At 41.3% G+C, this 26,666-nt stretch overlaps 1 protein-coding gene across 1 annotated transcript in view; it reads left to right on the top strand.

Moving 5' to 3' along the window:
- The window catches only part of LOC149449716 (5-hydroxytryptamine receptor 3A-like), a 49,734-nt gene extending 33,486 nt beyond the window's left edge, over positions 1-16,248 (top strand). Inside the window, exons 7-9 of the mRNA XM_089692880.1 lie at positions 3,315-3,522; positions 5,316-5,519; positions 10,771-16,248. Of these exons, the coding sequence (XP_089549006.1) occupies positions 3,315-3,522; positions 5,316-5,519; positions 10,771-11,045 (687 nt within the window). The 3' untranslated portion in view covers positions 11,046-16,248. The remainder of the gene's footprint in view (positions 1-3,314; positions 3,523-5,315; positions 5,520-10,770) is intronic.
- Positions 16,249-26,666: the final 10,418 nt, after the last annotated feature.

Below are 26,666 nucleotides of genomic sequence, written 5' to 3'. Positions count from 1 at the left end.
GTTATCTTGGAACAGGAAGGGGCCATCCCCAAACTGTTCCCACAAAGTTGGGAGCATGAAATTGTCCAAAATGTCTTGTTATGCTGACGCCTTAAGAATTTTCTTCACTGGAACTAAGGGGCCAAGCCCAACCCCTGAAAAACAACCTCACACCATAATCCCCCCTCCACCAAACATTACACTTGGCACAATGCAGTCAGGCAAGTACTGTTCTCCTGGCAACTGCAGGAGACATGTCCATCGGATTACCAGACAGAGAAGCATGATTCGTCACTCCAGAGAACATGTCTCCACTGCTCCATTGTCCAGTGGCGGAATGCTTTACACCACTACATCTGACGCTTTGCATTGCACTTGGTGATGTAAGGCTTTAATGCAGCTGCTCGGACATGGAAACCTATACCATGAAGCTCTCCGTGCACTGTAGTTGTGCTAATCTGAAGGCCACACGAAGTTTGGAGGTCTTTAGCTATTGCCTTTGCAGCCAGTTGGGAAGTTCTGCGCACTGTGTACTTCAACATTTGCTGACCCTGCTCTGTCATTTTGCGTGGTCTACCACTTCATGGCTGAGTTGCTGTTGTTTCCAGTTGCTTCCACTTTGTTATAATACCACTAACAGTTGACCGTGGAATATTTAGTAGCAAGGAAATTTCACTGATTGACTTATTACACAGGTGACCACCTATCACGGTACCACTCTTGAATTCACTGAGCTCCTGAGAGCGGCCCATTCTTTCACAAATGTTTGCAGAAGCAGTCTGCATGCCTAGGTGCTTGATTTTATACACCTGTGGCCATGGAGGTGATTGGAACACCTGAATCCAATGATTTGGAGGGCTGTCCCAATACTTTTGTCAATATATATATATATATATCCACAGTATATGTACATGGATTCTATAGTGTTGTAGTTAAAAGGTATGCCCCCCTTTCAAATAATTGTCTATTCTGTTTTCAAAGTACCCTTGTGGGTTCTGGTACCTTCCCAGCTTATTTGTTTCGGGACTCTGACAAGGAGTTATACCCCTGCTATGGAAAAGCAGAAGGAGTTAAGTCAGAAAACGCATGAGGTCCATGTGCCCGGTGGGATCACATTCAGTCACTGGGTGTGAGGTGGCAGAGGTACGCTGGATGGGTGTAGTCAGCAAGTGCTTAGAGGTGTTCCTCCTGAATGCAACAAGAAAGGTGTGTAGAAGACGGGTCAGCACATCTTGCAAAGGGACTCTATACATTTTATTTTACATTTTACATTTTATTTTACTGCTCACCTTTAAGCCGGGGTATCGCCATAATGTTTGACTTGGAAATGAAGAAAGTTTTGGTCGCACACCAGAGGTATGATGAAAAACCACCATGACTAAGTTAGCATTGTCCTTGTGCTATTCATGTCCTTTTATGGATCAATAAATAATCTTCACTTTTTCTTCCTTTCCATGTTGACTTGGTGGCAAGCCAGGGTCTGCACCTGCGTTGGGTTTGATATCAATTAAATATATAGGGAGTAAGAGATGGAGACAAAATAGCTCTCCATATCCTTGTGGGTAGGGTTTTACTGGTACCACGCCCCTAATGGAAAATGTATTAGATAGGACACTAACCAAGAAAAGCTAATGGGGCTTTTAAGGTACCTAGCCATATAAATCAACATTGATTATACAAAAATATATAAAGACAGTTAATAAAATTGAACACCTTTAATTAGGTTAAAAAAAACACCAACAGGTGGAACATGACCTTAATGTTTGATGGTCATGTTCCACCTGTTGGTGCTTTTTTTAACCTAATAAAAGGTGTTCAGTCTTATTAACTGTCTTTACATATTTTTGTATAATCAATGTTGATTTATATGGTTTGGTACCTTAAAAGCCCCATTAGTTTTTCTTGGTTAGGGTCATATCTAATACATTTGATATTGATTGTTTTACCTGAATGGTATATCTTTTCTTTATTGGATAATGTTTGACTTCACATGAACATGGTCCACGCCTGGTTCCGGACATTGGTGAGTACGTACAGGGTTACTCCATGTGCAGGGTGAGTGGCTCCGCCCACATGCAGATTATTGGTTGGTATCTAAATCAGATGACTAATATCATAGCTGATCACATGTGCAGCACCATGGTAACTGCAGATCAGAAAGAGGCTTAAATGCCAGTTTTCTTGGCTGTAAAGGATAGGAGGGTTTATTACCTCTATACATAAAACTGCTTTTAATGTCCTTATAGACAAAACAAACATTTCCCCTTAAGAATGTGGGGGGGGGGTTCACTGTGGATTTTCCCTTGAATTCAGCTTTAAAAGTTACATTTTATGGTGTCTCTTAGGCAGAGGCACCCCTAGGCAGGTGCGGGGGGTGACACCTACCGCATGGGGTGACACCGGACCCGCTGAATGAAAAGGTAAGTTGTAAAGCAAGCCGATGATCCCCGCAATATGGATTGGATCTGTGGATTGAGCATAATGGATTGGAGTCTGATCCATTATGCTCCCCAATCTGCAGATCCGATCCATCCTGCGGGGATCGTCGGCTTGCTTTACAACTTACCTTTTCATGGAGCGGGTCCAGTGCAGGGGCGGACTGACAACTCATGGGGCCCCCGGGCAATAGGGGATTCATGGGGCCCCTGTGTCCTTGCCCTCAGTCAAACCACACCCAAAAAAGACTATGAAAGGTACCAGGGGCATCTCATGGGGTCCCCTACTGACCCCGGGGCAGTGCCCGAGTTTCCAAATGGTCAGTCCGCCCCTGGTCCAGTGTCACCCCATATAGGTTGCATGCCGAAGATCCCCACAGGGTGGATCGGATCTGCACATTGGGGAGCATAATGGATTGGACTCCGATCCGTTATGCTCAATCCACAGATCCGATCCATCCTGCGGGGATCATCGGCATGGAACCTATACGGGGTGACACCGGACCCGCTCCACAAAAAGGTAAGTTGTAAAGCAAGCCGACGATCCCCGCAGGATGGATCGGATCTGCGGATTGAGCATAATGGATTAGAGTCCGATCCATTATGTTCAATCCGCAGATCTGATCCATTCTGCGGGGATCATCAGAGGGGGTGTCACCAAGTGTTATCGCACCAGGTTACACCAACCCTAGGGACGCCCCTGCCCTTTTGTCTCTTTAGTGATCCCCTGCGTCCTCTTGTTCCTACAATGCTGACTCCAACCTATCTTTGTATTGGAGAAAATTAAGCAGGCTTAACATGTACTGCTTTTGCCATGTTACTTTACATTGTTAACCTTGTATTACCATCAGCTAGTACTGTTTCTTCAAATTCAGTAAATACTTGATTTTCTATTTGCAGATCATGTTAAGGAGAGCTCCCATTCTATATGTCATTAACCTGATTATACCGGCCTGTTTGCTTGTGGTGGTAGACATATCAAGTATGTTTATTCCCATGGAGGGTGGAGAGCGCCTAGGATTTAAGATAACCATTGTGCTTGGCTTCTCTGTGCTTCTGTTGATTCTAAATGATTTCCTGCCTAACACAGACAATCCACCTATACTGGGTATGTATACTGGGTATGTCTGACAATATATAAGTAAATGGGCAATTGTTTAACATGTCTTCTCATTTTCTTGTATAACTTATCTACTCAATTTCTTTATGAATTTGAGAAGTCGTTAATAGACTACTTGTTTACATTCCATTTGTTCTCAAATGAATAAAGACTATATGGATATCATATACTATGTTACAAAAAGAAGCAAAAAGTGCCATCTAAACAAAATGACCAGTCTCCTTTATATGAGAAAATGTAAAATTTTTTAAATTTATTAACAAAATGTTAAACCTTCAAGACTAGTAGTGATGAAGGAAACAGCAGAGGGCACCACCTAAGTGTAGTATATAGGAAAAGACTTTATTAAAGTGTTACTAAACCCACAACAGTAAAGTCAGTCTGTATATGCAGTAAAGCATGCTTGTTATACCCACTGTGGAACCTAAGGGGTTAATTGTCCACATTGTGTAAAAAGGCTGTTTGATCCTGTCTTCTATTTTTCTTTTACTATCCCCAATCCATGTGCTGATAGTACAGAGCTCTAAGAGCCACTCCATGCATGATCAGTTTACTGTGTATTGCTAGAGTTTTTTATTTCATGCACAGGGCACAGGGCCAATCAGCGCTGTCCAGACAGAGGGTCAAGGGGTCATAGGACTGAGGAGAATGAAAACTCCTCCTAGAAGATTAACCGGTGCTCAGCCAGACACTGACAGAAGTCACAAGACTGCTATATACAGCTGATGAGAAAAGATATTTAGTAGTTTATTTACTGAAATAATTGCATTTCCATGTTTTGTGTACTGTGGGAGATTGGATATAGTGAATACAGGGTCCTGGGTTTAGTAACACTTTAAAAAACACAAGGGACAACTCAAGAGATGCATAGGGATTAGAGCATGTAATCCACCTAGTGTGGTTTGCTGTCGAGTTTTAGTGTGTCTTCAGGAGCTAGGAAGCAGATGCAGCTGTCAGAAGCTGTGAAGAACGTCAGAAACAAAGCTGGAAATCCTGAAACTACCCTGGAGCACTTTGTGCAGGACTGGAACTGACGTCACACGTGGGGGGGGGGGGGTTGTGGAGAACGCGGCTACATGTTTCGGAGTGCAACTGCTCCTTTTCAAGCCTCAAGTAAGCTGATGGTTTTGCTTTAGTGTTTTAGCGCTATCCATCATCTTCTTTTTGTAACTATGGAGTCTGTAAAATCTCACTTTCATTACAGAAATGCTAAAAAACATAAAGAAAGCATAAATAACAATATAACAGCTGGTGCTAACAGTGCAGCATATTTGTTGGGGCTAACAGTGCACAACTTTGATGAGACATACTGTATCACTTCTTTTTCTCAGTATTTTGCATTTTGGTAAATTCCACTCCTGTTCATATTCACTGCAATGGAAATGTAATATTCTCTTTACAGTGTTTTATATAATATATATATATATATATATATATATATATATATATATATATATATCCAAAATGTTCATTATTTTTTGCATTTTGCTTACAGATTGAGTATTCTTTATCTATTTGCCTTTAGTAAATCAACCCCAAAGAATGCAGCGGCTACCCTTGGGACTATATATACATATATATTATACTGTATGTTACATTGAATTTTGAATCTGATTTTCCTGTAGTCCCTCTTTAGGATCTAATACATAATTCCCCACATTGAATTTGACACTTCAGAGACAATCTGTTGCAATGTCATGGTTGTATTTTTTTATTTAACAGATATTGGCTAATTCACTTAAAAATGGATGCTAATTATATTTAATTTGTTCTTTTTTCAGGTGTTTTCTGTATGGTCTGTCTGCTCATTATGATTATTAGTATTATTGACTCTATCTTCATATCATACATGTTGCACCTTTCTGCTGTGCGGCCTGATGTACCAGAATTTTTAAAGCTTTGGGTTCTGAAACGACTGGCGTTTGTCCTCAGAATTAATATAAAGGAGAATTTGGAGTCCACTGTTGTTGGGAGCAGTAACAAAGGTAAAGGTATTTAATTTTTTTAGATCTGTATAAGATGATTTGTGAAGGGCCAAACACCCTCCTGATTGTTTGACAGCGAACTTCAAACACAAACTGAACTGAGCGGTATCTTACCGCACATGAGTATGTGGTAAGATCCCGCACAGTTACTAAAATACCACATGAGTTATATTAATAAGTCATGCTGTATTTTAGTAGTGAAACATTCATTCATGTTTCAGCTGTTAGTGGGATTCCCCGCTGACAGCTGAATGTAAAAAGATATGTCAGCATTGCCCGACAATTAAAATAATTTGTTAAAAAATGGCGTGGGGGACCCCCTCCCATTCATACCAAACCCAAAATTTGAAAAAAAAATGGCGTGGGGTCCCCCCAAAATCCATAACAGACCCTTATTAGAGCATGCAGCATGGCAGGTCAGGAAAGGGGGGGGGATGAGCGAGCGCCCCCCCCCCCTCCTGAACCATACCAGGCCACATTCTCTCAACATTGGGGGGGGAGTGCTTTGGGCAAGGGGGTGCTCCCCCCCAAAGCACCTTATCCCCATGTTGATGGGGATAAGGGATTCTTCCCCATAACCATGGCCTGTGGCTGTGGGGGTCTGTGGGCGGGGTGGAAGATCCCGCCCCCCGTCCTATGTGAATAAGTATGCGGTACATGGTACTGTTACCCATTCACAAAAAAAAGTGCAGTGTAAAAATAAAAATTAAAAATATGTCCCCTGAAGTAGATCCAACATCAATCACGATGCCCACCGCCACCACTACCCGAAAAAAAGAAAAAAAACCTGCTCCGCTCGCAATGCCTACTCCCACTGCGCCCTTGGTGACAGTTCTTATATACTGTCATGATGTCACAAGGGGGCGGGGTGAACCCCTCTGGAGTACCGACGTGTTATTGTGATCTAATGCAAGTGAGGAATGAGACATTGTCTCAGTTGTCCAGGAGAGATTTGAAGATGGTTCAGGAGGAAGATTCACTATGTTATTTGACTATACAGTATGTCCAAGAAAAAAAAAAAACCCTAGCCTACTGCTGAAGAGTTCTTTTCCGAGTTCTAAAATAGTACATCGAGAATGGAATCAACTACAAATACAGGATGGTCTCTTGTACAGGAGGGGTCCCTCAGAGGACTCAGAAGATAAGTGGTAGATAGGACCTTTAGTTTAGTTAGAGACAGGTTCTATTGGCCCAATCTGAGAACTGAAGTAAAGAATTACTGTCATTCCTGTTTACCATGCATCTAAAGAAAGACTTTACGGACTGCATCCATGGGGCATTTACAGAGTCAAGGGCCTATGGAGTTGGTTTGCATTGACTTCTGGTGCCTGGAGCCTGATGCTAGTGGGAGAAGTATTGTTCTGGTGGTGACCGATCATTTCACCCAACATGCTCAAGCCTATCCCACCATGGACCTACAAGCCATCACGGTGGCAAAAGTCCTAGTGGAGAAGTTCTTTGTGCATTATAGCCTACATGAATACATTCGGACCAAGGTAGAGATTTCAAGAGGAAGCTAGTGCACAAACTATGCCGGTTGCTGGGCATGAAAAAATCCAGAACTTCCCCCTACCATCCACAAGGAGATCCTCCGCCTGAGAGATTCAACTGCACTTTACTGAATATTTTAGGAACTTTGCCCTCTGAAAAGAAGCAGCACTAGGGCAACTAAATTGCTGCCATCATCCACGCACATAATAGCACAACAAATGATGCCACCGGATACTCTTTCTATAGGCTGATGTTTTGAAGGCAAGCACGACAACCAGTTGATCTGGTGTTTTGCACCTCCTCAGATTACACATCCTTGACTTCCTATAAAGGATATGTTGACAGATAAAGCAGGTTTATGAGAAAGCAGTGGAGAATGCCACCGTTAGAGAACAGAGAAACAAAAAGAACTTTGAACTTAAAGTAAGCATGCAGTATCTGCAGCCAGAGATTGTGTATTGTTGAGGAACTTAGGGGTGTCTGGGAAGCACAAGTTGAAAGACCGCTGGCGATCTCAGCTCTACATCAGCTGCAAGCAACTCCCTGGGCTACCAGTATTACAAATTTGTCCTGAGGGAAAGACTGGCCCTTTGAAAATGTGGCGTCAAAATCACCTGCTTCATCTTTCCAGCGCCCTCTGGGTGCCTCAGCCTATGGCCCCTCAGAAGGATAAACCAACATCCCTCAGAACCTGATTGCAACAATGAGGCCAGAGCAAGCAACCGATAGAAATGGAAGATGACAGCGATGAAGAAGAGATAGTACCCTGCTGACTCTGGCTAGACACTAAAAACACTGCAGCCAGTATCATGTGGCTGGATAGGAAAAAGGAGGGTCTTCGAGTTCAGAAGTAAAAATTCTACCTCCACCTTAAAGGACCTGAGAAGTTAAGATCGAAATAGTTAGCCCACCAAGGGAAGGAGGGATGAAAGATCTAATCAGTTTCAATTATGAAAACCTTATCCAACCCAGACTTGGTAATCCTCCTGCAGTCGAAGGCACACCCACAAATGCTGGGTCAGATGAAGGGATGGAATCTATTGAGGGTGGAGCCCATGCGCCCATGGAGTTAAATCCAGCTCAGCTGTCTTTGGAGCCTTATCGACTCATCAATGCTAGCAATCCAGATGTAGACTCTACACCTGTGCTTGAAGACGCCTCACCCATCCAACTGAGGCAAAACATAAACCTGCCCAAAAGATAAACCTATGATGTATTAAGAGAAAGTTCAGCTGAACCTACCATCAGACAGCAAAACCCTGTGCCAGGCCCTTCTACTGTTCATTGGGTAGGAGATGACATTGACACTACTGGGTAGACCATGGCTATAGCCTTGGCCTGTCAACAGCTTGAGTATGCCAGCTGTTCTTGAATTTAAGTTATGGGTGATGTTAATCATAATTTGTGTGTGTAGTCTTATCATTTATTAGTTAACATAATGCTTGGTAACATTTCTGTCTGTTTGGGGACCAAAGTTTTCAAACGGGGGGAGGATGTTGCCCAGTGCTGGCTAACTTACCTGTGCCATCGCAAGACATTAATAATAGGAACTATGTTGAGCTAATACTCCCTCTAGTGTTTAGTTGTAATAGTGACATTGTGTTAAAAGGCACCAAGAGAAAGAGGAGGACCCAACAAAGAGCTAGGGATTGTGGGACATGTAGTCCAGAAGGCTGAGATTTGCAAGGACCCAATACTGTTCTGAACTATAAGTTCCAGCTGGCTGGAGGAAGAGAAGTAGTATGCTGGGAGAAGCTATATATTTAAGAAAAAAAAGCTCTTCCTTTTGGGACTACGAGCTGAAACTGCAAGGAGGGACCCGGCTGCTGTGGAGAGTTAAGTAGGCCACTTGGTCCACACGGTGTGGAGAGTCTTTGGCAGGTGAGCTACAGACCTACAAGCAGATCATCCATCCCCAGCATCCTGTTGGCAGAGTGACTGACCAGAGAAGTGAGCTTCGTCAACGCCACAGTCACAGAGGAATCTCAGTGTTACAAGGTGCTTGCCCAGGTGCCCCGTTACGCTGGTTGCAGATTCTGCAGGAGTCCTTCCAGAATATCCTGATTCCCTTGAGCCATGATGTCATCAGGATTGGTGAGTGGGCAGATGCCCACACTGTGTACACTCCACACTAAGGGACACTGCATGCAGACACCTTCTACCCCACATCTTCTTATAAATTAGCAGTTTGTATTAGGAACCATTCACATATATTATCCATCATTGCTGGTCGCCATTGCACAGCAATCTCTTTGGGCCCCTATTGAGCTAGCTGAAGATCCAGGACACTCTTTCCACCAAGACTCTCTTTTAACACTTCTTTAATACCTGGGGTCAAAGGCTCCCACTGAGCATATTTGAAACACTTTTTGAATCATTGGGGTTGATTTACTAAAGGCAACTAGACTGTGAACTTTGCACAGTGCAGTTGCTCCAGAGCATAGTAAATGAGGTAAAGCTTCCCTTTGCCAAGAATACCCAATCACATGCAAGGAAAATAAAAAAAAACTGCATTTTTGCTTGCACATGATTAGATGATGGAAGTCAGCAGAGCTTCTGCTCATTTACTAAGCTCTGGAGCAACTGCACTTATAGAGTGCACAGACTATTTGCCTTTAGTAAATCAACCTCATTGTGTTCAACTCTGCCACGTCCACCCACCTGTATTCACATTTTGAGTCCAACGAGGTGGTGGTTACATTGAGATGTATTGGCATAAACATTATTTACTGTCTGCTGACTGAACAATTCTTAGTAAATACTCAATTGCTTTACTGCATTCAGTTGTCCATTCAATTGTTTCCTTTGTGCATTATGTTTGAACCCAGGGTGTCAGAGGTGTCGGGGGCTTGTAAGGTCAGGGCAAGCTTTGGGGACCTGTGTCTTACAGCAGCCCTCATGAGAGTAGCACTACAGAAGTTTTACTATAAATCTGGCAGTGTCAGGATCAAGGATCACGCTTGGAGGCCAGTGGCTATAGCAGTGGAAAGGCTCACACAGCTGATTCCACTGGTGGGTGATGCGGGCTCCTCCCGAGGCACTGGGTCTAAGCACTAACTGGTCTTCACCAGAGCTCCTTATTGTCGATATGGGTTTTACGATCCTCAGGATCACCCTACCAGGGGGTGAACAAGCTGGGATGCAGTGGAAGATGTAGCAGGTAGGGATCAAGTAGAAGTGTAGTCGGTAAACACGTAGAAGGTCGGTAACAAGTGGTTGGAAGTTGGGATCAAGTGGAAGCATAGTCAAGGAACAAGCCAAAGGTCAGCAGCAAATGGTTGCAGGGTGGGATCAAGTGGACGTGTAGTTGAGGGAAAAGCCAGAGGTTGGTAATGAATGGTAATGAAGATGCACACAGCAGCAGGAGCATAAGGAGCAAGCTATTGGCTGGAAAAGAGAAGAATAATCTGACAAACATCAAGTGCAAAGGCATAGCTTTAATAGGAAGTACAGGAAAAGAGCAGAGAGTTCAAAGTTCAGAAGAAAATAGAACTTGAGTTTGTCTGAAGGATTGGGGGAGTGGGGGTTAGTCCAGCATCTCAGATGGCTCAGTAATCCACTACCAGATGCAGCAAAGGTTGTGAGTTCATATCTAGGCCATGATTGGCAGGTACCTTTTTATGAATATAAATAATTTTTTTTAGGTGGCTGATTACCACCAACATGTCTGGAGATGCTTAAATGCTATGTATTTCTCAAAGCATTGGAAAATTTGCATCAAACCTACAATACAACACTAATATGAACACTTTTTCTTTAGAAGCGGATACAACTCTGCCACTCCCTGAATCAGAGACAGAAACTAACAAGCATCTCTCAAAAAATGTCAAAGACAGCGCAGAGATTAAACTACTCAAAAGATTGTTATTGGAACTGCTGATGGTTCGACGACATCTTATTGTCTCAAAAAAAGAGGAAGATGCAAAATCTGAGTGGAATGTGGTGGCCTTTGTGTTGGACAGGTTCATCCTCATCCTTTACTTCCTCATTGTGATCATGATTGCCGTTGTAGTCGTCCTTGTGTGGGTAATATAACAATTCCAACCTAAAAAAGCCCTGGTTTATGTTCACTTGAAAGGTAAGGTGTAGTAAAGGATAACTACATATCAGAAGATAACCTGGGCCATTCCTGAATCTCCCTAGACAGGGGCTCATCCATAAATGTGTTTATTTAAAAGTTAGCTATTTAAAATGTATCTTTAGCTCAAACCTTTTTTGATCAAAAAAAATTTGGGATGGGGGGTAAAGAAGGCAAGGTTTAGAATCTCTCATTTTTAGTGTATGTTTTCCTGCTGGGGGGATCTCTCTCCTTGCTAGTCATCTAATAACATTTCACTGAAACATTTTTTTGACACTTATTGTAATACTAACATTAGATTCACTTAGGTCTCTGGCCATTATATTAGTATTGTTGTATTTATTAGTGCATTATCCCATGGTTTTGGGGACAGAAACTCTAATAGGACCAATTTTCAGTCAGACTATGGACATTTAACCATTTCAATACCGGCAATTTTACATCTTCCTGCCCAGGCCAGTTTTCACGTTTCAGCACTCTCACACTTTGAATGACAATTGCACGGTCATACAACATTGTACCCAAACTAAAATTTTATCATTTTCTTCACACAACTAGAGCTTTCTTTTGGGGGTATTTAATCACCGCTGGGGTTTTTATTTTTTGCTAAATTAACAAAAAAAGACCAAAAATTTTGAAAAAAAACAAGTTTTTCTTTGTTTCTGTTATAAAAGTTTACAAATAAATAATTGTTCTTCATAAATTTAGGCAAAGATGTATTCTGCTACATGTCTTTGGTGAAAATAACCCAAATTAGGATGTATTATTTAGTTTGTAGGAAAGTTATAGAGTTCACAAACTATGGTATAGATCTGAAAATTGATCAATCCTGAAGTACTGACAGCCAATCTAATTTCTTGAGGTTCAAGAAAGTCAGAATAGTACAGATATCCCCAAATGACCCCTTTTTGCAGAGTAGACAGTCCGACGTACTTCATAAGAGGAATGGCGAGTTTTTTGAAGTTGTATTTTTTTTGTCATAATTTTTCGGAAAATTAAAAAATTAAAAAAAATTATTTTCACTATTTTTTTTTACATACTGTCACCAGTGCAGTACAGCGTCATCATATAACTGGCATGGCAGTGATCAGGGACACTGACTGGTGACAGTATGAAAAAAAAAAAAATATATATTTTTTATTTTTTTTAATTTTTTTATTATTTTTAATTTTTTATTACATTTTTTTAAATTTTTTTTAAGATTTTTTTTCATATTTTACTATGATCAAAGAAGTACAATGTTACCATAGTAACATTGTACTACTTTAGGGAAGTGATCAGTATTTTTTTTTTACACAATTTGTTTATAGCAAAGAATTACTTTGCTATAAGCAAGCATTTACCTGAATGACATCGATTCATTCAGGTTTTTTTTTTTGGTTTTTTTTTGTGCTTAGCTGTGATTTGGCCACAGCTAATCACATGACATGTGCATGTGACCTGCTGTGACCATTCACAGCTAGGCACTAGTATACAATGGATGGCATGAATGAAGCCATCCATTGTATACAACTGTCATGTGACCTGCTGTGATTGGTTACAGCAGGTCACATGGTACCGGCAACGGGGCCGGTACTCAGATCTGTCATCGGCTGTGTCCGAGGCACACGGCCGGTGACAGATGGCGCTGCACGGCTCTGCAACTGCGCGAACTGCGCATGTGCGGGAGGACGCCAAATGGCGTATACCCCGGAAATCTACAGCACTTTTGCGGCCGCCAAACGGCTATAGGCCGGGCGGCTAATGGTTAATATGTCCCAGCATTCTTCTCTCTATCTGTGAACCAGCTCTGTGTTTACATCAGAGATTAGAAGGTTGGTAGATTACTAAATCCTTAATCTCTTCTGGGAAAGGTGAGCTGAGGTGAATCATTCCACAGTGGCTGCAACTACATAGATCAGTGAGGGGTTATCTTTTTTTTTATTATCGTCTTTTATTAAATTTTATTTTAGTACATTAACAAATATCAGCAATATAGAATTTATCACAACATCTTTAATCCCACTAAATATCTTAAACCCTCCTATCCACCCCCCCTTCCCTACTCACCCATTAATTACCCCGTCCACCTCTTTATAACCATTCCTATCTTAACCTGTCTATTACTTCCATACACATCCCTATATTATCTTCTCCCATTACCAGTTTCCATTCATTCAGTTTCATTCTCCACCTCTGCACCCAAGGCACCCATTATTTCAAAATATTTTCCCGATGTTTTGAACACATACCAGCTACTCCAATCTTCTCTAAATTTCCACATTCTGTCTTCATCAATGTGGTACAACTCTTCCATCCTATATATATACTCAATCCTTCTTATCAAGTCTCTCACTGTTGGGGGTCCCTTAACTGCCAAAATTTAGGTATAAGCCCTTTTACAGCACTAATCCCATGAAATAATAGAATGTTTTTGTATTTTTTTTACTGATTCATTTGTCCTGTAAAATAAACACACCCACGGATCTTTCTGAACAGTTATCCCCAAAGTCTCCTGTATTAGTTGGATTACTTCCTACCAAAGCCCCTGAATTCTTGGACATTCCCATCATATGTGAGACATAGTTCCCCTTTTCCACCACAACCCATCTAACACAGTGGCAAATTTTCTTCCCTTTGTTTGTGTGCAACACTCGGTGTACAGTACTATCTATTATAAACATTTATAATTCATTTCTACTGTGTTCATATTCACCACCCCGTGCCTCAACTGAGGTGAGCTGAGGTGAATCACTCCACAGTGGCTGCAGCGACATAGGTCAGTGAGGGGTTATCTTAAAGCTTATTTACTGCTAGTTAAGAATATTAAAATAATGTAATTAAACCTACAGCAAAGACCAACATGGCAGCAGTTGTCATCACGCCAGGTGGACAAAAACCATCCCTATAGCCAATTTTGTAGGTGTAGGAGGAATTGTTACAACCGGGATGAGAAGCAAGGCACACTATTACAAAATGGTTATTTTGTAATAGAAAAGGGCTATACAAGAATGATTTAGTAACAGCCTTACAGAAATATCTAGGATGACCTATAGGACCAGAAGAGTCTAGGGCAGGGGTCTGCAACCTTTAAGACATAAAGAGCCACTTGGACCCGTTTCCGAGAGGGAAAAAAAGACTGGGAGCCGCAAAACCATTGCAACATTTAAAACAAATCCGACACTGCATATATTGCAAAAAGCGCTCTGGTCATGAAGGGAGTTTAAGGGCCCAGTAAGCAAAGGGTTAATCAGGGCCACAGTGTATCGTCATAATCACAATCATAGCCTTAGGTCAGTGGTGGGCAACCTTTTTTTTCAACTGAGCCAAATCTCGCCAAAACCACGATTAAAATTTATTTTGAGAGCCACATTTTTAAAACTGAAAATACATCCCCCATATAGTAATTCATCCCCCATAGTAATTCATCCCCCATAGTAATTCATCCCCCATATAGTAATTCATCCCCCATAGTAATTCATCCCCCATAGTAATTCATCCCCCATATAGTAATTCATCCCCCATAGTAATTCATCCCCCATATAGTAATTCATCCCCCCTATAGTAATTCATCCCCCATAGTAATTCATCCCCCCATAGTAATTCATCCCCCATATAGTAATTCATCCCCCAGAGTAATTAATCCCCCATATAGTAATTCATCCCCCATATAGTAATTCATCCCCCATAGTAATTCATCCCCCATATAGTAATTCATCCCCCATAGTCATTTATCCCCCACATAGTAATTCATCCCCCATAGTAATTAATCCCCCATATAGTAATTCATCCCCCATAGTAATTCATCCCCCATAGTGTAATTCATCCCCCATAGTAATTCATCCCCCATATAGTAATTCATCCCCCCTATAGTAATTCATCCCCCCTATAGTAATTCATTCCCCATATTGTGTCAATTCACTTACCTTTGCTCCGCGCGTTCCTCTCGCCGTGTTCCCGCGCCGTTCCGGTCTTCAGGGCGGACTGTGAGAGGAGAGGAGTTCGTCACGCTGCCCCGCCTACATCCTGACAGCCAATGTTTGCCACGCTCCGCGGGCCGGATTAAAAGGTCCGCCGGGCCGTAGTTTGCCCATTGCTGGGCTAGCTGCAGAGTCCTGACTTTTGGGGCGGCCGCCCGAGAGGAGGGAGGGGAGCGGGCGCCCGGCACACAGAAGAGCCGCATTAAAATGTGTAAAGAGCCGCGGCTTGCCGACCACTGAGCTACAGCAACCCTATTGCCTGTCACCTGGTGGGCAGTGTGCTCCGGAGCTGCAGCAAAGGTGAAAAAGAGCCACATGCGGCTCTGGAGCCACGGGTTGCCGACACCCGGTCTAGGGGCTTCTATAGAAAGAGCTAATAATTCTCTCAATAAGGAGTAATTTACACGTGCTTCAAAATGTGGCATTGGACATGATTTTCAAACTCTGAATGCCAATCAAAGCACCTGTCACTAAATAAAATGGTAGGCTTACAGTTCTGTTCACACGTTTCCTTTGCTTTACTTAAAAAATTCTAACCGTGTAATTTTCTTGGTGCTTCAAAGCGCCTCCCTGCCAGTTTTTTTTTTCACCATATGTGCCCCATTGGAGAAATTTGCCATAGCCAAACAGGAAGTGAGAGGAAATCCCTGAAAATTAGGGAAGACCTTTGCCCCCCAGGTCACCAGAACTAGTGTCCCCTTTGGAAGATTTCCCCCTTAATACTGTTGTATTTTCTCTTTTTTGTGTTTTCTTTTTTGTTGTAGGTTGGTTTTGTTTTACAACTCTGTTGATTATGATAACATCTAGTGTCCTTAGATGGTACTACTTGTGCTGTGTTTTATTCTTTGCCAAGTGAAAATTAACATTCTGTTTAAATTCAAGATGGGGATATGTAAAATGTTTATTGATTTATATGTATATATTTATTTATTCGTATTTACACTGTGATGAGTAATTTTTTTCAGCATCTCAAGAAACTGCATATATTTCCATGTTGCATACACAGTCAGTTCTATGTTGCATATATATATATATATATACAGTATATATATGTGTGTGTGTAAATTTATATGTACAGATAAACATAGGAATGCTTTTATAAAATGCTCATATTGTCTACCAGTGTAAATAAATCAAATGTCCATTATGACATCAAAAAAAATTATATATATAATAATAAAAAATGAAATATATGAAAAAAGTGTCCAATTATTTGTGTCAATAAAGTCCAAAAGAAATTGGTGATAATCACAAATAAACATGTGAACATTCCGTGTTCAACAATTTCACCGTGCCTGAATCCACCACCAAATAAAATGAATAAACTCACCCGAGCTATATGCTGATCAAATTATAAACCAGCATAAGCGCTATAGCTCTGGGAGCGATGATCTGTAGAAATTTATCTGGGAGCAATACTCTGCAGGAGGCCACTCAGCACAAATGGAATCACTCTTATATATGGTCACCGCCTCTGCATAGGTAATAGCAGTACTCAGGGAATTAAGAGAGGAAATTCATGGTGCAGTACGTTAAAACCACATATTTTATTAAAACAAGGTATTACACTCACAAACAAGGTGTCCCAGCCGACACCAGCAATACAGCGTTCAGGTAAATCACAGACGGACCCAGCTTGCTCGTGTACCGCCGACAGCCTTGGGAAAAAATGTCCACCAAGCCCCTCCCTACAGGTTTCGTCACTAGATGTCCTCAAGGAGCGGAATGGATGTCAGACCCCATGCTCTCGCTCTATATATTCTGCACTCGCCGCAATGCGGCATCATCCTACCCAATCTAACGGCATTGTTTAATCAATCACCGTTCGATCTCTGCAAATTATATTTATCACTAGTGAGGTATTAAATATATCTCTAATACAACATTCTCTATCTCTATATAAAAATGGCAATTTTGGGCATATAACATTGTAAAGAATTACCATCACAATGAATATATTGTTTCTTATAAATAACAAGGAGAACTCTCATAATTTATATACTGGTATTCTTAAAAAACTTTTTCTGAACTACATATTCAAAAACTCCCAAAAGGGAGGGATTTAATACAGAACATCATAAATAATGTCCATCAAAAATTAAAAAATATATAAAATAAATCCGATGTACAAATGTAAATCCTTATTTAAAGGGCTAGTACCATTTTTAAAGAAGCACTCTACCAACATTTTATCCTCCACGAACAATTATACTATATAGATGCAATATATGTAATAACTTAAACATGTGAACTGACTATAATCCACAGACATTAAAAATTGGTGAGAAAACAATTAAAATCAATATCAATATTTAATCCATTGGGTTTTAAAGAATGTAATTCATATATCCAAAATGTTTCTCTTTTAGAAGTCTCATTGATCATATCTGAACCTCTCCAATGTTTTTTAACCCTATCTATTACATAGAAGGTCAGTAAACTAGGATCACTATTATGCTTCAATTTGAAATGTCTTGACACACTGGCCTTGATTCACTAAGATGTGAGTGTATTAGCAGAGACTGACCATTCAGGCAGACTCCGGTCAATCAATCAGTCGTCTGACCAGCGTCTAGCAAGCTCATTGACGAGCGTCTACTGACTACTTTGCTATCACTAAATGTGGTATCCGTCTGACACATTTTTAGGTGCAATACCGGATATGTTCGCTAGATGGCGCACAAGCGCGGGCTTTATTAACATTGGCGTTCTTATGATGGCAAAATAGAATTCTTAGAATGTAATAAATAGTACACCTGTATTAGAATTTTCTATTTTCTTCTATTTCTTTTCTTGCTGTGTCTCCAAAATGATCAGGAAACTAATGCATTTACTAATGAATGTCATACATTCTGTACTCAAATGTTAAACATTTTCAATTTTTCACACTTATATCTCAAATAATTTATATACTTCTAATTTCCCAATATAATTATATATCTTCATTCTCTTTAATCACGTAACTATTCTATGGTAAAGACAAGTGCAGCGCTATAAATGCATGTGATCAATAATGAATGCATGTAAAAACCAAAAAGTGCAAAGAATTGCAACAATGATGTAATATTGTAAATGGTGCTAAAATAAGTTCATAGAATCATTCCTGAATAATGGAATGTACTTCGTGTGAGAGTACCAACTCAGAGAGTGCCTATGAATGGCACGTGTGGTCTCTCCGTGACGGACAGTAGTGCATGAACTTGTGAAAGGTAAACCACCCTTGGGACTGGTCTACACTCACCAGAACAAAAGTATTAATGTGTATGGGTTATACACATCACACATCTGGGGGTGCAGCGGTATGCTGGCAGTTATGGGTTAGTCATCCAGCTCCATCCATCCATCCATCCATCAGGGTGGGTGCCCAAATGGTCCTGGGGAGGAATTAGCTCAGCCACAGGAGCCAGAAAGGTGCTCAATAGTGTAGTACACTGTCACAGGGGTGGATGACCTTTCACGAGTTCATGCACTACTGTTCGTGGTTATATTTATCTTGTGTAATACCATTTTACTAGTCTATAGTCTATATCATTTGACCAGCGCTCGCTTTATCAGTTTTAAACAATGTAACTATTCTACATTATAGCTCAAACTGCGTCTCCCACAGTGGTTTAGTGGTTAGAGCTCAGAACTTACAGCACTTGGGTCATGGGTTCTAATCCCAGTCTTGGCAACATCCCAAAAAAATGGAGATCAATTTTCTGGGTTGTGGCAGGAATATTGATCAATCAATTATGATTTTGCCTAATGACTAGAAAGTGGATGAATGTTACTTGCATACTGTTCTTCTGCCAAATAGGAAATGTGCAAGTTTCATGCCTAGTATATTTCATTGTAACTTTTTTCTCTTTTAAATCTGTCTCCTTATACAACTTGACCCCCTCCCCCACCCCATCATCGAACCAGCAAACACAAATGCTCCTGCGCTTGGGGATGGACTCGATGCTACAACCACATTAAGAATGTCCTGGAACATGCACACCTTGCTGCCCTCAAATGGACCGGGGGAATCCAAATATACTGAATGGGGAAAGAACAAAAAGAGGGCGCACAGGCCTAGTGCATTACCATAAAAAATGTTTAATAAAAAATAAAGTAGGTGTTGTACTCACAAACGACAATATAGTCAAGGCACATCATAGAAGAACAGCTGGATCAACACCGCGCTGAATAACAGTCCACAATAGGGAGTTTAGACATCCAAAAGGCTGACGCGTTTCGAGGACTTGCCTCTTCCTCAGAGCCCTGCGACACACTTGGAAAATAACATAAAAATAAGCCAACATGGCTAAAACATATCTTGAAAATATGGGGACTCTGATATCCGACGACAGTCCGTTCACGAACGAGAAGCAATTCTGCACCCCTAAAACCAACATAGAGGAAAGGGATGGTCAAATTGCTGTGCTGCTTCCAAACCACCTCTGGCATGCCAGGGTCATTATGCAGGTCCTCGATGCCAGTTCTTGCCTGCGGCCACAAAATATCCACTGGCCACAAGTGAAGGTGAGTGGAGGACGTGAAGGTGGATTTCTACCAGCTTCAACCGCAAGCAGTACCACTCCTGAAAAATGAGAGCAAATAATCATTGACACGTCATCATGACAGTCAATTCTCAGTGCAGGCTATCTAGAGTGTCTTTCCTTTTTAACCATTTCAAGAGTTCAAGGAAACATTCTTGGAGCATCTACTGTGTTTGGAAAGGCCAAAGGTCCCCCCCTCCCCCAGGCACACTAATGCTTATGCAGGCCATAGACGGGGAGAAAAACAGCCGATTTTTCTTTTAAAAAATGAAAAATCGGTTGTTCAAGCGGCCGATGTTACTAGCAATGGTAAAAAAAAAATCGGCCGATTTTCATCCTGTCTACAGCCGGCAAAAAGTGTCCCTGCAGAGAGCTCCGCTATTTCTTTGACAGTTCTTTGACATTTATAGCGGTTGCAACAATGTATTTGTATCCATTTCGGATACAGATGTTTTTATTCGGAAACAAATAGATACAATGTTGCAACCGCTGTAAATGTCAAGGAACTGTCAAAGAAATAGCGGAGCTCTCTGCAGGGACACTTTTTGCCATACTGGAATTCCTCTCATTTTTCATCCTTCTTCTTCCTCTTCTTCATCATCATCCTCTTCTACTTCTTCTTCATCATCATCCTCTTCTTCTTCATCATCATCCTCTTCTTCTTCATCATCATTCTCTTCTTCATTGTCCTCTTCTTCTTCATCATCTTCATCATCCTCTTCTTCTTCTTCATCATCATCATCCTCTTCTTCCTCTTCATCTTCTTCTTCATCATCATCATCATCCTCATCATCTTCATCCTCTTCATCATCATCATCATCATCCTCTTCTTCTTCTTCATCATCATCATCCTCTTCTTCTTCTTCCTCTTCTTCATCATCATCATCATCCTCTTCTTCTTCTTCATCCTCATCTTCTTCTTCTTCTTCACCATCATCCTCTTCTTCTTCTTCTTCTTCTTCATCATCCTCTTCTTCTTCTTCATCATCCTCTTCTTCTTCATCATCATCATCATCATCATCACCCTCTTCTTCTTCATCATCATCTTCTTCATCATCATCCTCTTCTTCATCATCTTCTTCTTCTTCATCCTCTGCATCATCATCCTCTTCTTCATCATCATCATCATCTTCTTCTTCTTCATCATCATCATCATCCTCTTCTTCTTCATCATCATCATCATCCTCTTCTTCTTCTTCATCATCCTCTTCTTCATCATCCTCATCCTCTTCTTCATCATCCTCTTCTTCATCATCATCATCCTCTTCTTCTTCTTCTTCTTCTTCATCCTCTTCTTCATCGTCTTCTTCTTCTTCATCATCCTCTGCATCATCATCCTCTTCTTCATCATCATCATCATCATCATCCTCTTCTTCTTCATCATCATCCTCTTCTTCCTCTTCATCATCCTCTTCTTCTTCATCATCATCCTCTTCTTCTTCATCATCATCCTCTTCTTCTTCTTCATCATCATCCTCTTCTTCCTCTTCATCATCTTCTTCTTCTTCATCATCATCCTCTTCATCATCATCCTCTTCTTCATCATCTTCTTCTTCATCCTCTTCTTCTTTTTCTTCTTTTTGTCTTCCTCTTGCAGGTCACTGCTCATGTGCAGATTTTTTATCAGTAAAAAATTGGTCGATTTGCCCATCATTGCCGCGAAAATCGGCTGATCGGCAAATTCGGCCGTTTTTTTTCCAACTTTACCGAAAAAAAAAATCTGCCAAAATACCGAAAAACGGCCGAACAAATAGCCCACTAACGGTCCGAAAATCGGCCGATTTTATTTTCGGCCGAAAAATCGCCCGATTTTCGACCCATCTATGGCCTGCATAAGATATGGTGTGGCCCTAGGGTCAATGTGTGTTTAGAATACTTCCAAAATGCACATACAAAAACACTCCATCCAAATGCATGTTGCATTTCTATAGCATGTTAAACAGAAGAAAAATGCACTTCCATAATGTTAACATGCGCAAGTAAAAATAGACAAAATCCACATCCTTTTATTCTGGCTTCACATACATGCATTGTGGTCTAACACCGCACTCCTGGGCAAATCACATGCAATTTGTGTGCGTTGCAATTAGAGACAAAAATTTTGCACACCTCAAATTGCACCGCATCCGGGCCAAAAATGTGCAGGACCCTTTTTCAGGGTATGCACATGGGTGTGAATAGGCATGCCATCCAATTTGGCAAATCGCAATACGCTTTGTGTACCAATATTGGTGTGTTGGTAACTTCACCTAGAAAGCCGCAGCAGGTGGCATGAAGGGGTTGCGGTTGTGATGCGGTGCAACGTTTGCACAGAAAACACTGCAAATTTCACATCGCATCTGTGTGAAACCAGAATGTGCCAATATGTGGCTTGACAAAGCACAGTGGTCAGTGCAGATTATTTTCAATCCATGTTTTTTTACACTTTGCATTCACTGGTTTAACTCAGGTGATCATTAATCCCAATTATCTCCGGAGATCACATGCAGCCCCTCAACCATCTACACATATCTCTGGAAATCTATACAGATCTCCTTGAAAAAATGTCTCCTCTCTTCTTTGGAAAACAATTGTCCTCCACCTCATAAACAGGGGGACAGAGAAGACTTCTCCTTGATAACTAAAATCAGATGAATTATCTGTGCTTAATAAACATACACCAATACTGCAAATGCATTGTATTGTCGAAGGCATTGCACACTAACGCATTGCACACTAGAAATGTCAAATGCGTTAGTGTGTACAGTGCATGAGTGTAAAATGCTTTAGTGCACACTGCAGTGTACAACGCATTGCACACTGTAATACACTGTACAATGTAATACCGTGTACACCCACACATTGTAGACTGTAATGCACTGTACACTGTCATGCAGGATGGAGCAACGCATTGCACACTGTGATACCGTGTACACCAACACATTGTAGACTGTAATGCACTGTACACTGTCATGCAGGCTGGAGCTACGCATTGCACACTGTGATACACTGTCCACTGTCATGCAGAATCCAGCAACGCATTGCACACTGTAATACCATGTACACCAACACATTGTAGAATGTAATGCATTATACGCAGTATACATGTCCAGATATTCAAAGATTAGCCATGAAGGCCTAGCTGGTTACCTATTTGGCGACCGCAGATAGCCGAATAACGCTACACTGCATCCAGGCAGCTCTGGGAGGGTGTCATATGACATCCTGGCAGAACGCGCTCTCCGTGATTGCTGTGTCCTAAGGACACAGCTGATCACGTGATGTGGTAAAGGCCAATCACAGCGGCTTTTTACCATGTGATCAGCCATGTCCAATGACACGCTGATCACCGGGAAATGCATTTGCCGGGTCTTGGCTGCACTTTCATCACGCTGTCAGAATGTGTGGAAAGTACTGCCGAGAACCAGCAGTTATCAGAGCAGGGGTCGGCCCCGATGATCAGTGCCCACCAGTGCCACCCAACAGTTCCGCCCACCTGTGGCCAGCAGTGCCACCCACCAGTGCTGCCTCATCAACGCACATCAGTGTTGCTAAATTACCAGTTTACCAAATGTTATAATATAAACAGACTTTTATTCATTATGAGCTATTTTGTGGTTTATCGAGCAAAAAGTAAAACTCACAGCAGCAAGTCAATACCACCCAAAGAAAGCTCTATTTGTCTGAAAAAACTGATACAAATTTAAGATGGGTACAATGTGGCATGACCGCACAATTGTCATTCAAAGGGTAACAGTGCAGAAAGATGAAAATTGGCCAGGACAGGAAGGGGGTAGGAGTACCCAGTAGGCAAGTGGTTAATATCATTGACCCATCAATACCCAGGAGCTAATGTACAGATAAGTAGCATGTGCACCAAGTGAGATTCTGCTAGGCCCCACCCACAAAATTGCAATTACTTGTCCCTCACATGTTATAAACATATTTGCAATGGCCACACTTACTTTACATATAAGGATCATCTCCTCAGTTGAGAACTGTGCTCTCGCCATGTCCAAATGCCAATAAAGTTATCAAAATTTTCAACCAACACAAAACCTCCAACCACTTCTCATCCACTTACACTCCCCACAACCACTTCCGGGTGCGCGCACACGTGATGACGGACTTCCAGGATAGCCATTCATGCGCCATGCGGACACCTGTTTGATGCTTATTTGTTTGCAATCGCGCATTTCTATGCACGGCTATGATAGCTTTCGCAAATGTGTGTTTCTTATTGATTTGTTTTTTTTAACCTTGGCTAATATTTGTTGCCAAAGGCCAAAAATCAACAAAGTGTGGACTATTTTATTACTGTAAATCGAATTGTAGAAAACCTGTAGCTGGCTGCACAGTGAATGTGACATTCATTAGTACATAACAATATTGTGGTGCAAGTGGGTTTTTTTTTTTTTGGTTTTGAAAAAGCCAGTTTGCACCCACTTGCATATTCACACTCTTATAAGCTACATTTGAGCAGATTATATAAGTATACAAAGTAACTATTAAGGTTGTTCATATATTGAACATAAAATAAACACAAAAACATCGGTCAAACATTTATTGATCAAATATATCTTCATTTATTTGGTCAGCAAGAACAAGTAGGTACAGTCAATATCTTGGTGAGTCACAAAAATAGGATTCACGTGGCAAAAATAAAACACTTCTGCTCATAAGAGCTTACAATCTAAAGATACTTCTAGTGAACTGTGTGTGCACAGGTTATAGCAGGAAACAAAGGGGAAGATGAATCAAGTAACATTTTCATGCACATAAGATTTACTTACACAATCACTTAGTATGAAGATCCATTCACAAAAAAAAGTCTACAGATCAAAATATCAAGAAAACAAAGCATGTGAAAAAAAACCCCTCCCACCTCTACAAACCCCCTACACATACATTTGTCAGCAGGTTTGTCAGAAAAATGCATTGGAGTCTAAATAAGCAAGCAAAATTAAAACAAGAGCAGATTTTAAACAAAACGATTGACATGCGTGAGGCTTTCAATGCAAAGAGAAAAAACACAATCATTGTGCAATAACACACAAACACTTTACAAGGCCAAAAATATGCAAACATTTCCAGCCCACTTCCAAACACAGCCTGAGTGGTGTCTGGGGCAATTCAGCACAAAATCTCTTCTTCCCCCAAACCACACCATGCAAGGACTTAGTCACAAACCACCCGGCCTAGTAACAGGCCAAATCACTCACTACTGCACATCTTTATATAAGCTAGGTTGTATTTGGAGCACGCCAAACAAGGCCCCACACCCAATGAAGCCTCACCCACCACTGACCTTAATTTGGTCAGTGAAAGTGTTTTCACCTGATGAATCCGCTTCCTACCTGCATTAACCCTTGGTATACAGGCCCCACAAATCAGAAAGAAATATACAGTGAAATGTACGTGTGCAGCATACAACAGAACATTGAGCAGGGATGTGAAAGGGAACCCCAATTGGAACCTTTATTGCTACTATGGTCACAATTCCCTCCAGATTCTCGCATGAGTTAAGACAGTCACATGACCACATCTTGTATGCAATACTGAAAATGACAAATCGATTTGACTAGTATGGTGAATTTTCCATCAATTGGCAAAACACTCCAGAAATCAAACTTCACCAAACATTACACTCTGGGCAAAGCTGATTTACAAATCCTGCGACTTACAGTAAAATTGACCATTTCAATGCAATTTTCAAGACATCTGACACAGATCTCTATGCAAATTGCCACTAAAGTAGTACATGTACTACTATATACTACATACTATATACATATACTATATGTACTATAGAAATCAATGTTTGAAACACACCCATGTGGTCGCTCTAATAGCATACAATAGGGTGCGACTTTGCAGACTTTCTCTCTCTCTGTCAGCTCTTTGCTTGCCAAATCCTTCACAAAAGTGGATGGAGTGTAAACCATCATTATCAAATCTATTAGTGCTCCAGGCTCTTATCCCATTGTATGACATTCCATTGTATGACATTCACATAAGGTGCAGCTTTGAAGGTGTTTCAACAGACAAGGCCTCATTCTAATTCACATTTTAGGGATCATTTAGACAGAAAGCAAAGATGTTGCCAGAACATCTATTTGAAGACAGCCACACACGGAGATCATGCTACTTCCTCACCGGGGTTGGGATTCAAACCGACAACCCTAGAGTTGTGAGGCAGTAGTGCTAACCACTAATCCACGGAGCTACATTGCTAATCCAGCCTGTATTTCTGTGCTGTGAATCAATCTTAGGTCCCTGGGCAAGGTCAGTGTAACTAGCCAGATATCTCCAATGTGACACAAATGTTGTGCTATGTTGCCAATTCAGATGTATGTTGGTTCTATGTATCCCAATACAAAGGATTGCAATACTAATACAGGCATACCTCAGTTTACCAATGCCTCAGGGAACGTCATATTTGGGGTACAAATGCCAAACCATTTCAGTTAATTGGTCTGTTTACAAATGTTTGAATAATTTGGTATGGGCATGTGGCCTGGTATGGTTCAGGAGGGGGGGAGGCGCTCGCTTGTCCCCCCCCCCTTTCCTGACCTGCTGGGCTGCATGCTCAGATAAGCATCTGTTATGGATTTTGGGGGGTACCCCATGCTGTTTTTTTATTTAATTTCAGCGTGGAGTTACCCCTTAACATCCATACGAGACCCGAAGGGCTTATTATGGATGAGAGGGGGGACCCCACGCCGGGTTTTTTACAAATTGCTTATAATTCCCTGCAATACTTTTACATCAACTGTCAGTGGGGAACTCCGCCGACAGCTGAAACATGAGCGCTGCATTGGTTTTCGCTACTAAAATGCTGCATGAGTTGATAACATAACTCATGTGGGATTGTAGGAGCGACAGCCATGTGTTAATGTTTCAACTGTAAGCGGGGTTCCCCACTGACAGCTGAATGTACAAAAAAAAAAAAGCGTGGGGTCCCCCCTCACATCCGTACCAAGCCCTTCGGATCTGGTATGGATATTAAGGGGGAACTCCACGCTGAAATAAAAAAAAAACAGCTTGGGGATCCCCCCAAAATCCATACCAGACCCTTATCCGAGCATGCAGCCCGGCAGGTCAGGAAAGGGGGGGG

The sequence above is a fragment of the Staurois parvus genome, unplaced genomic scaffold (assembly GCF_062004578.1).
Source record: "Staurois parvus isolate SC_StPar_1 unplaced genomic scaffold, SC_StPar_1.0 ptg000607l, whole genome shotgun sequence".
NCBI classification, from domain to species: Eukaryota; Metazoa; Chordata; class Amphibia; order Anura; family Ranidae; genus Staurois; species Staurois parvus.
The sequence above is the reverse complement of the archived record's forward strand: the minus strand, read 5'-3'. Positions and strand labels throughout refer to the sequence as shown.